At 47.0% G+C, this 11,494-nt stretch overlaps 1 protein-coding gene across 1 annotated transcript; it reads left to right on the top strand.

The window, feature by feature from the left end:
- The first annotated feature begins 133 nt into the window (after positions 1-133).
- On the top strand, positions 134-10,339 carry SLC33A1 (solute carrier family 33 member 1). Its single transcript, XM_042881298.1, has 6 exons — positions 134-911; positions 4,497-4,687; positions 5,322-5,506; positions 6,332-6,449; positions 7,142-7,357; positions 8,990-10,339. The coding sequence occupies exons 1-6, from the start codon at positions 149-151 to the stop codon at positions 9,155-9,157; spliced, it is 1,641 nt and encodes a 546-aa protein (XP_042737232.1). The 5' UTR covers positions 134-148; the 3' UTR covers positions 9,158-10,339.
- The last annotated feature ends 1,155 nt before the right edge of the window (positions 10,340-11,494 follow it).

Raw genomic sequence — 11,494 nt, 5'->3', positions numbered from 1 at the left:
GGCCACGCCTGCCCGCTGCCGCCGCGTGACCGGAAGGGGCAGGACGTACCGGCGTGGCGGAGCCGGCGCGCGGCTTCTCCACAGCGGAGGGTGGTGGCGCGGCCTCCGCTCCCGTCTGGGGTTGCCGCGCAGCGCCTGGCCCGGCACCATGTCGCCCGCCATCGCGGCCAAGGAGGGCGGCCGGCAGCGCCGACCCGGCAGCCACCATCACTGCCTGGACGTAAGGAGTGAGGTGCCGCCCGCGCTGACGCTCTGCGGGGACGGCCCGGCGGGCGGTGAGGCCGAGGCGCTGCTCCCGCCGGAGCCGGAGACGCTGACGGCGAGGGGCCCGCGGGGCTGCTGGGCGGAGCTGGGCAGCGTGCTGCTGCTGCTGGCGCTGTACGTGTTGCAGGGCATCCCGCTGGGGCTGGCGGGCAGCGTGCCGCTCATCCTGCAGAGCAAGAATGCCAGCTACACTGAGCAGGCCTTCTTCAGCTTCGTCTTCTGGCCCTTCAGTCTCAAGCTGCTCTGGGCCCCCCTGGTGGACGCCGTTTACCTGCGGCGCTTCGGCCGCCGCAAGTCGTGGCTGGTGCCCACGCAATACGTGCTGGGGCTCTTCATGATCTACTTGTCCACGCAGGTGGACGTGCTGCTGGGCGACGGGCAGGGCCACGGCCCCGACGTGGTAGCCCTCACCGTGGCTTTCTTCATCTTTGAGTTCCTGGCGGCCACTCAGGACATCGCTGTGGATGGCTGGGCCCTCACCATGCTGTCCCGGGAGAACGTGGGCTACGCCTCCACCTGCAACTCGGTGGGACAGACGGCTGGCTACTTCCTGGGCAACGTGCTCTTCCTGGCCCTTGAGTCAGCCTCCTTCTGCAACAAGTATCTGCGCTTCCAGCCCCAGCCACGAGGCATCGTCACCCTCTCAGGTACTGCCTGGGTGCCAGTGTGCACACCGGTATAGGGAGGGTGATGCTTCCTCCTTGAGCCCAGAGCACAGCGTGGTTCAAAGCAAGTCTTATGGAGTGTAGGAAGCTGGCAGAGCTTGTGGCTTGAAGAGCTGAGGAAGCTGGGCTTTTCCAGCCTGGAGAGAAGCCCTTTTCTCCAGGAAGATCTGGTGAGACCTCAGTGTGACCTTCCAACACTTGAAGGGAGCTTATAAACAGGAGGGAGAGCAACTTTTTACGTGGCAGATATTCATAGGACAAGGGCAATGGCTTTAAACTAAAAGAGGAGTGATCTAGGTCAGATGTTAAGAGGAAATTCTTTACTTAGAGAGTGGTGAGGCCCTGGCACTGCTGCTCAGAGAGCTGGGGATACTTAAAGCTGGGCTGGATGGGGCCCTGGGCAGCCTGAATTGGGAGGAGGTGTCCCCGCCTGTAGCAGAGGTTAAGGTGGACTGGGCTGTAAGATCCCTTCCAACCCAACCATTCTGTGATTCTGTGACTGAGCTCCCAAGTTTCCCTGGACTGAGTGAGGGAAATCTGCCCTGTCATGGACAGGCTGAGCTCAGTACTTCAGAAACTTGGTTGCTTTAACTTCTCTTAGTGTAACAACTGTGGAATAGATTACTATTTAAAAAAGACACCAAAGCTTTGTCTCATTAAGGAGGCATTGTGGGAACGTGTTCTGGAGTAAAGGCAGTATCTTCTTCCAAAATGATGGTGTTTGCAGGAATAGAAGTGATGAGGGTTTAGTCTTGACCTTATTTCCAGACTGCAAAGGGAGATCACCTTTAAGTTGATTCAGGGGGACTTTTTTTCCTTAATTAAACAGAATCTGATAATGCATCCTTATTTAATTGTTAGTTAGGGATATTTGTTTGTCCCGTGGCTTGTCCATATGTCAGCAAGCACAGAGTACTCCTCAAAGTTGTCCCTGCTGGATCTTTGTCCTTCTTGCTGTGCAGTTCAGCAGTGCTGGCATCTCTTCCCTCTTGCTGCAGCAGCAGACTGACGTCTTTCACTGCTGATGCAACTTGGAAATTACTTGTGTACTCAGAGCTTCCTTTGTCTTTGCTTACCTTCGCTCTCCAGGGTGTGTTGTTGCTGTCTTTTCTTTTTAGTTCTGCTTCTGTAAAGGTTTTCTTACAAACATGCTGTCTTTTAAAAAACAAAACAAAACAAACAAACAAAAAAAAAAAGCACTGAAATCAAAGCACCTATAAAACCTGTCTGACTTGTATTGGAGAATTAATCTGGGTGGAGAAAGAAAAGCAAGTATCTGTGACATTTTAGTTGCAGGATATCTTGTTTCGGGGGAGCAAAACTGTCTTGAAGAAGTCTCTGTTCTCTCCTCTGTGTGACTGTGCCTCTCAGCTCACCGTGTCCATGCTTGTCCTGTAGCAACTGTAGCAGCCAGCCCTGAAAGGACAGGTGTGGCTCTGGTCCCAGTGCAGGTTGTCTCAGGGCTGGAGGAGAGCTGCGGGGAACTTCACAGTGCACGAAGGTGACTGGTTTTCTGCCAGTTCAGCTCACTGAACGCTGCTGTTCACTGAGTGCTCTTAGGGAAAGAACAATCCAGTGCCTCAGGAGCCTGAGTCAGTCTCAAGCTGCTGAGGGGCAAAAGCATTTGTTGTGCTGTGAACTGTGGGAAATCACACGAGACAGCATAGTACTACATATCAAAACAAACAATGAAGTTCTGGGGAAAAAAAGTGAGGAACGTGTTTCCGTGTTCCTGTTGTTTGTGCTAGCATGTGTACGACTTCGGTGCTTTGCTGTTCAAATGACTTGATTATTTTTCCTTCAGAAGCTCACTGGCTGGGTTTGTTGATTCCTGAGCAGTTTGTTACACGAATGCTTGCTGTATTTTAAAGGAAGAGATGTAGTGCAGGAAGAAGGAGCCTCTCCAAGGCAGCCTGGGTTTATTTTGGCTGCTGACTGCAGGACGTGCTTTCTGCTGGGAGATGTATAGCTGTGGTATTTCTAAAGCTGCTGTGATGGAACGACTGTCCTATCCCACACCTCACTGATATTTTTACAGCCTGCTCTATCCCTGGTTTGAAGTTTGATTTTACCCTAACAGAATGGATTGTTTTCCCAGTGATAGTGTGCAGGCAGAGACGAAGCAGGGATGGGGACGGGCAGCACTGGTGGCACCAAAAATGCTAGAAAACATCTACAGTTAAAAAAATGTGGTTTTTTTCCTCATGGCTCCTGTATGTGGCCTTGTAGCTAGTCCAGCTGTTGCTGTGAGGCACCCGGCAGGGCTGACCTGATCAGGAATATTCATGTGTTAATGCTCAAAGCTGTTTCCATTCCCACGCTGCAGTGGTAACACTGCTGTCATTAGAGCCATGTCCTGGGTGTCCCGTGTACGTGGCAGCTGTGAGTGCTCATGTTTACTCAGAAGATACTTCCAGGGTATTTGAAACAACAACAAACAAACCCCAACAATAGAGGAGGGAGCAATCTGGCAGTATGAGGTCTTCTCTCCTTCGAGATATTTTTGAAGAGGGAAAAATAAGTGATGTGGAAGCAGCAGATGTTAGTTTGAAATGCCATTTTTAATTTTAAACTGAAAATGCTGGGGTGCAGCTGGAGCAGCCTTTCCATGCCTGCTTCCATGCCCGTGCTGCTTCTCTTCCTGCCAACGATGAGCAGCTAATGATTGACAAAACCTTGGCCCCATCTTTGCCCTTTCACCATCTCTCCCTTTCAGTTAACTTGAGGCTTCTGGAGTGACTTCTGATCAGAAAGATGAAAGGTTACTTCTCTTATACCCTCTGCACGTGACTGAGTTCTTTCTTGCCTCTTTCACAGAGGTGGAGGGTGGAACTACCTTGTATGATCTTCTCACCAACTCAAGGCACTTGTCTTAAGATGCTGATGTGCTTCTCTATTGCTCCCTGCAAATCCACTGTTTAACAAATATAACATCTGCTTAGAACAACGTGCTTAAAAGGTAGCAAATGCCACATGCTCTTAAACATCTCTCCGAGTGACATGATGATTGTAGAGGAACTTTGCTCAGAGTGCCCTTATGCTCGTTTGGTGTGGATCTGTTTCCTTTAGATGGTAGGTATTAAATGGAGTGCAGAATTAGGGTGAAAAATGGTAGTGTGACTACACAGTGAATTAACTGGAGAGTGGTGGAACAACACTGATGGTTTTTCTCATCATCATGTAATTATTCAATGTGTTTTTTTCTTTCTTTGTTCACTTCTGGTGGTTTAATGTGCAGCTCCTCAAAGTGTTCCCGTTTCTGTTCTCCATCATGCTCACTGTGCTCATGCACAGAACTTGAGCAAAGTGCCTCCGTTTGCTGCTGTGTCAGAGTCTCCAGCAGACGTGGCTCTGCATTGAGCAGAGAAGAGCTGTGCCTGCTGCTGTCTGCACTGCGTGCTTGTGCTTTGCTTTGGTGCTTGTTTTTACGTGGGTCCATGAGTAATGCCTCCATTCAACTTTCTATTACTAGTTGTCCTTTATATTGTTGCAACATAACCGTATTTCTGCTACTTAATACATTTTTAATCAAGTGTTTGTAGCAGCTGTCTCTTTTCTTTATTTTAGATTTCCTGTTTTTCTGGGGAGCTGTCTTTTTAATTACCACTACACTTGTGGCCCTTTTCAAAAAAGAAAACAAGGAATTAACACCAACAAAAGAAGAAACAAAAGGCATCACTGATACATACAAGCTGCTCTTCTCAATAATCAAGATGCCAGCGGTTTTTACGTTCTGTCTCTTGATTCTCACAGCAAAGGTAAGGAAACACGTTTATGAGCCGCGAGATGCCAACACAGTGAGAGGTTCCTGTGATTCCTCAGTCCCTGTGATGTCACTTGTACCTTAGCTTTGCTGTCAGCAGTTCCAAATTCTCTCATGGGGTTTGGAAGCACAACTGCTTGCACAACAGTAAACGTTTGTTTTAACATTTAAGTGTTTACCCACGTATTGAGGAGAAGTCTGATTGCAGTCCTCTGTTGCAGTAGTTTATTTTTAAGTGTGCCTCTTTACAGTTAGGCTCTTTGTGTAGCGTTCAGTTAAAAGGACAGAAAATGTTTATTTTAACCCAAATCGTATTCCTAGAATCTGCAGCTCTGTATAAACTAGGTTTCCATGGCATCCTCCTGGCAGCTCTGGATACCAGCAGGCCTTTAAGGTATGGGCATGAACACTGTTGCTGTGCTTAACGTTCCTGCTAGAGTTTTGGCATTTATGATGAGAATAGCGTGCAAGTAGAGAATGTGTTTCAGAACCAATTTGGAAATCAATTGACTTTTGTTTCCAATTTGTACTCTGTCACATTTCTGTGTGTATTTGATACCATGTGAACTGCATTTCTAGCCACACAATGTCTCCTTTCCCTGGTTTATTTTGTCAAATTTATGTTGCAGGTTGGATTTTCAGCAGCAGATGCTGTAACAGGACTCAAATTGGTGGAAGAGGGAGTACCTAAGGAGCATCTAGCCCTGCTGGCAGTTCCAATGGTTCCTTTACAGATAATACTGCCTCTGATTATCAGCAGATACACAGCAGGCCCCCAGCCGCTGAACACGTTTTACAAAGCTATGCCTTTTAGGTAAAAACACAAACAAAACCTGATTTATGGAAACATGTGACTTGTGTGTTCAGATCAAGTGTTCTCATTGCCTTGTAACTCTGACTTCCAGACAGAAGAAAAAGCATGTCAGAATTTTCCTAGTAAGTTGAGCTGTGTTTTGTGCCTTGAAGGTGATGTATGTGGTGACCTGAGGGAGCGCAGCGTCCTCACCATGTGTATACAGTAGCATTAGAGCAGTGCTTTCCTGCTCTTAGTGTCAATAGCACCTGCAAATGTGTGCTTCACTGAGATCTTGAGAATGAAAGGTGAATGAAGTGGGTATAGGCTGAGGAGGTGTCGTTTGCATTGAGTGGCTTAAATGGGAGTTTGCTTGTGGAATTCTGCAGGAGTTTCAGTTCTGGAGCAAGCCAAGGAATCCAGCAAGTTACTCAATGCTTTTATCCAGTAGATCAATGTTTGGTCTGTAATGTTCAATACTTGACTATGCTCCAGTGCAATTTATGTGTGTATTCATTTAAAAAAAGAATAAATAAATAACATTTAGTTGTATATCATGTGTTGCTTCCTACATAAAATTTCTGTGTGAGGGACGGGGGAGGAGGTCTGGCAGTGTCACAGTTGTAGGGGAGAGAGAATTGTTGAGGTTTAAAGTGTTTATGGCTCCAGTGTTAAATTGATTGTTAAATATTAAATATGTAATTATATACAAGATAGCTCTAACTAGAAATAAACTATTTCTATTTTAATGTTGTACACACAAGTGTGTGACAGTTGTTTTGTACCAAGGTACAGAAACATGGGCAGAATCATTTGAATTACACATTATCTATCTCATTCCTGCAGGTTACTTCTTGGACTGGAATTTGCTTTTCTGGTATGGTGGACTCCTAGAGTAAGACATGAAGGAGGATTTCCTATCTACTACTATGCTGTAGTACTGCTGAGCTATGCTTTACATCAGGTAAGGGACAGGAGGGTACTCCATATCTAGAGGACTAGAAGTGCCATGAGCAGCTGCTGTTCACTGGGAGCCATCTGTTGTGCTGTACAACTTCAGTTTTGTAAATATCATTTCTCCCCATTCAGTTGGGCATCTTCTGCGGAGCCACTTCCAGTTCACCAGACCTGCTTTTGTTTCCAAGGCTTTTTCCCCAAATGCAGAGGCTCAGAAGCTTGGTACCATTAGAAATACCAGCATTCTGACTGAGCTTTGTAAGCACGGTGGTGATCGTGCCTGTTGTGCAGCTCCATAAAGCTTTGTGACTGCTCTATTGATCTGCAGAAACAGCAGAATGGATCCAATCCGTGGGCCTGGTGCAAACTGGTCTTTGGATCAGAGCAAGCAAAAGCGTTATTTTTATATGGTATTTTATTTGGCCTTGTGATAACTTCAGTTGGATTACCTGAGTAACTCGACTGCCTGTGAGGCTGGATCCATTTCTGTGACTCGATGAGAGCATCACAGCAACTTGATGTTAGTAGGGAAACTGCAGGACTAATTTCTGTCGTACAACTTTAAACCTGTTGGGATTATTTTTGCCTCAACGTTGCTAACTTCAAGTAATCACTCAGAACAGTGTTTATGTTAGGGCTTTTGTTCTCACTGCCTGTAACTGGGGAGACCTTACTGTCCCGTGGGTTTCCATCCTGTAGATCTCGCTGTATAGCATGTATGTTGCAGTCATGGCTTTCAATGCCAGAGTCAGCGACCCGCTGATCGGAGGGACCTACATGACGCTGCTCAATACTGTGTCCAACCTGGGAGGGAACTGGCCGTCCACCGTCGCGCTGTGGCTCGTTGATCCGCTCACGGTTAAAGAGTGCACAGGAGCCCAGCAACAGGCCTGTGGAAGTGCACTTGAGGCAGAGGTAAGTTTGCAGGCTGTGAAGGTCTCTGTTCAACTATTTCTTGGGAAAATGGCTTCTCTAAGTATGTTTTGCTCACCTTGGAAAGCCTGTGCAGTGCATAGTTTACACTTAAAAATTCTCTCTCTGAGAACTGATTTTCATGTCCGGTAAATTCAGTCTGTTTTCATCTGTGCACTCTTCGGAGTTAAAATCTTCACCAAAAATTTCCACTTGCAGAGTAGTTGTTCCTTTCTGTCTTAACTGGAGAAAAAAGCTGATGGTGGAAGCAGCAGATCAGTGCTGCATCCTCTCCAGTATGTGGAGGCTGTAGCTGCTGAGTAAACTTTGCTCAGCCTGGAGCTGTGTAAGTATGCACTCTGTGCTTGGCAGGCTGTCTGTCTCCACGTCACCACAGCTTTGTGGCAGGTTTTAGTTCTGTCTGTCTGGAGGCTTCCTGGCTTCATACTTCATCCTTCTACCGTGATGTTACTTTGCTGTCTTTGATCTCTGCTTTCCACGTGGAGCTGAGCAGTGTGACTGGCTGCCTTCCCAGTCCTGGGGAGCCCTGTGGAAGAGGACAGAGATCATGCTGTGCTGCTGTGCATGGATCAAACAACTGCATGCACAGCTGGCTGGGAAGCTGGGTTTTGCATTCGCCTCCTTGTGGGCAAATGACAAATTTTAATGCAACTGTCTGGAGGAGTGAAGTGCTGGGGGGGTTGTATTGCATGGTTTTTTTCCTTACTTGTAATCGAGATTTTAGTCTTGAATACCTTCCTGTGTTTACAGGACTCTGGGATGTGAGGTCCTCTAAGCACACACAGTGTTCAGACAAGTCACATTTGACTTCTACCAGTGGAGCTGCAGTTCTGAGTGGTTGCAGAGGAGAAGCTGCTCCTGCAGTGCCTTTTCAGCACGCGTCTCAGCTTGCTGCTGACTTGGTCCCCTGTGCCCTGGCATCTGTTGCTCAAGGCCCTGCTCTTTCAGCTCACCCCTCCAGTGTTTTTCTGCATCCTTCCACCTGGCAGTGTTCCCCCACCACACCTCCCTTCTTCCTCCTAATCTGATTCTGACACATCTCGGAATCACACACATGCTGGCAGAAACCTCTGTTTATGGGATTGCTTTATCTTGGGATCATAGCAGCACTGAGAGATAAACAATAGCAGAAACAGTCGTGTACCAAACACCTTCCCCCTCAATGTGTTTTTATCTTTCAGTTCTGCAATTAAAAAGCATCCCTGGCATGTTTTCCTCAGACATAACTGCAGGCTGCTCGCTTTGTGCTGTCTGTTTGTGGGTTCCCTGTGTGACATGCAGGGCTGTAATTTCTGAAAAAGCAATTTGGATAGAATTTTTCTCCCCCCTCACAAAATTAAGAATAATCATTGCACCTCTTTAGTAGCATTTACTCCTTTGGCCAAATATCTCCATCTCCCACATGTTTTATAACAAAGCTTTGTTGTTTCTCACACCAACTGTGAGCTCAAAAAGCGTCACATCATTTCTGTAAGAAAAAGAGCAAGATTTATTTAGTTAGAATCTTGAAACAGCAATTAAACTGTAATATCCAATGCCTGCTGCTAACAAGTCTTGTGTTTCAGTATCTCCCAGGCAATACTTCATGCCTCTACCTTTGCTTCTGCCTTCCAGCTCTGCACAAAAGCTGGTGGTTCCTGTGTCACCACCCTGGATGGTTACTACGTGGAATCTGTCATCTGTGTCATTCTGGGGTTTGGCTGGTGGTTCCTGCTTGGGCCAAAGTTCAAAAAGCTGCAGGATGAAGGACAGTCTTCGTGGAAGTGCAAGAGGACCAACTGATGTGGTTTGAATACTGGATGGACTCGAGGTCGTTTTAGTTTTATTACAGAGATGTATCCCATAATCAATAAACAGGAATATAGGTATTTTTACATGCCAACTTGCTGGAACAGTGGTATGTGTGAATGTGATACCACTTGCCTTCCCAGTGTGAAAATTCAAGTTCAGAATGTGAGGATGAGAAAATGGCACTTATGTACTGCATAGAGATCCCCATGCTCTAGCTTCAGAGTCATGGCTTCTGATAGAATCAACACCTGAATTTTCCATATAGTAAGTATGGAAAAGCTGAACAGCAGCTTGGTTAGCTGAGTTCCAGTTCTTAATTTTCAAACCAATGTTGTGGTGCAGGCAGTGGACCAGGGGAAGGACGTGGAAGGTGTTTTGACTTGGAGGTTAAGCACATTGTACTACAGAGTTCATCGTGGGAAGAGAAATGTAACTTGTCTTTGAGCTTTGTTTCTTCTCACTTTCTGGACTGTAACCACACCTCAGAGGACGAATTAATGTTTCAGAGATTCTTTTAAATGTATTTTCTGGCTTTTTTAAGCTTTAAAGATTTATAACAAAATATTTTTATAAACAAAGATACATTTGTTTAATTTATTTCCTCTGTTTCAAAGCATTTTGATTTCTTGATGAAAAGTTGAAGGGAAGTAGGACTTGGGTAACGCACAATACACCGAGCCTGCAGCCCTGCTGGCACAAACTGCACGGCGTGGGGTTAGCACATAAAACACAGGCTTCAAAAGGAGAGGGTGTGCAGTCCTTGTGGAGGCAGTTGTTCCAGTGGGATTAACTGATCACATCGGTTCCTTTGGTGCTGAAATTTGAAGATATTCTAAATGGGGGAGCAAACACGTCTCTCTTCCCAGCTAGGGGCAGGAACAGAAGATGGTGCCTTTGGAAGTGAGTTGGTGATGACAAACTTGCCAAATTGCTGGGCAGTGGCATCCAGCCTGCTCGTGTGTAAAGCCAACAGGGTACATCGTGTGCTCGAGTGCTGCAGGAATTGTACTGATCTTAACAGCAGAAATCTCCTGGTGCATTAATGAAGAATGACTTCTCTCTTGAGTGCCTTAGTGATGTACAGCAGGTCTACTGTACTGCTGGAGACAGGGCACTTGTGATGGATGTATATGGTACATCATTTAAAACGATTAAAAATGCCTCTGAAAGGTACACAATTTGTTTTTCCATGCTCTGTTTCTTGCCTTGTCAGTACTGGAAGTATTGCACTGTGAGCTTCATGCTCTGAGCTCCTGGGAGGGCACGGCCTGTGCACCTTTTGTTCCTGTATGCTCCAGAAAAAAGCCAAGTTGACAGCAGCTTTGGACTGACTGGGGGGCATAGGGGTGTGCATCAAGTGCGTGCATGATGGTGCCAGAAGAGGACAGTGACCAAGTGCTCCCTTGGGTACAGAGCCCATTCCTCCACTTGTCAGAGCAGCACCCCTGAGGGCCAGCAGTGTGCCTGGGCTGCACACCCTGTGCGTCTGTGCTCCATTCCATCTGTTCCAACTACTAAACAACAAAGTAAACATCAGCACGTTTTACTCCCTAAACCAGGTCTTCCAGTTTCACCTCTGCATAAGCACAGCAAGAGTGTTAGAATATACTGGGGATTTGTAGCCAAAGGATATATTTTTCAGCTGCAGCCACAAGTGCTACTGGGTTAGGTACATATGGGCTGCTTATTTTAGCAGCAGCTTGTCTGTGCTGGCAGGATTTTTTTCCCAGCTCCTCTGCAGTTGAGAGAAAAATCCTTTGGGAAAAAAAATCCTCTGGAAATTCTTTACAGAGGGGGTGGTGAGGTGCTGGAACAGCTGCTCAGAGAGGCTGTGATGCCCCGTCCATCCCTGGAGGTGTTCAAGGCCATTGGATGGGGCCATGGGCAGCCTGGGCTGCTATGAAATGTGGAGGTTGGTGGCCCTGCATGTGGCAGGGGGTTGGAGATTTGTGATCCTTGAGTTGGAATGCCCCTTCCAACCCGGGGCATTCTGTGATTCTATGATCCTGAACTGCAGGATGTGGGAAATCAAATCCATCGATGTTTTTATAGTTAACTTCTACTCTGCATTTTTGATGCACTGTTCCTGGAGGTGCTGACGTAGCCTGCTAGTAATAAAGATACGTTGGGAATTGCTGGAGTGATACATTAGCTGAACTCCTCGTCAAAACTGAGCTCCGCATCGGGGCTGTATGCAGTACGACAGAAGTCGTTCTGTTCCTCTTCCAACCCGGGCGGCGGTTTGCGCTGTGTTCGCTCAGCCTTCGGGCGCTGCCGGCAGCTGCCGGAGGCGGAGCGGCGGTGAGGCCGTGCGATGCCAGAGGCTGA

This window comes from Lagopus leucura, unplaced genomic scaffold (genome assembly GCF_019238085.1).
Source record: "Lagopus leucura isolate 7727_CA_CO unplaced genomic scaffold, USGS_WTPT01 Super-Scaffold_100029, whole genome shotgun sequence".
Lineage (NCBI taxonomy): Eukaryota > Metazoa > Chordata > Aves > Galliformes > Phasianidae > Lagopus > Lagopus leucura.
The sequence above is the reverse complement of the archived record's forward strand: the minus strand, read 5'-3'. Positions and strand labels throughout refer to the sequence as shown.

Excerpts from the sequence above, each read along its gene's own strand:
- SLC33A1 (XM_042881298.1), top strand. The coding sequence starts at position 149 with ATGTCGCCCGCCATCGCGGCCAAGGAGGGCGGCCGGCAGCGCCGACCC. Across the intron at positions 6,450-7,141 it reads TGAGCTATGCTTTACATCAG|ATCTCGCTGTATAGCATGTA; the intron begins GTAAGGGACAGG and ends TCCATCCTGTAG. Across the intron at positions 7,358-8,989 it reads GAAGTGCACTTGAGGCAGAG|CTCTGCACAAAAGCTGGTGG; the intron begins GTAAGTTTGCAG and ends TCTGCCTTCCAG.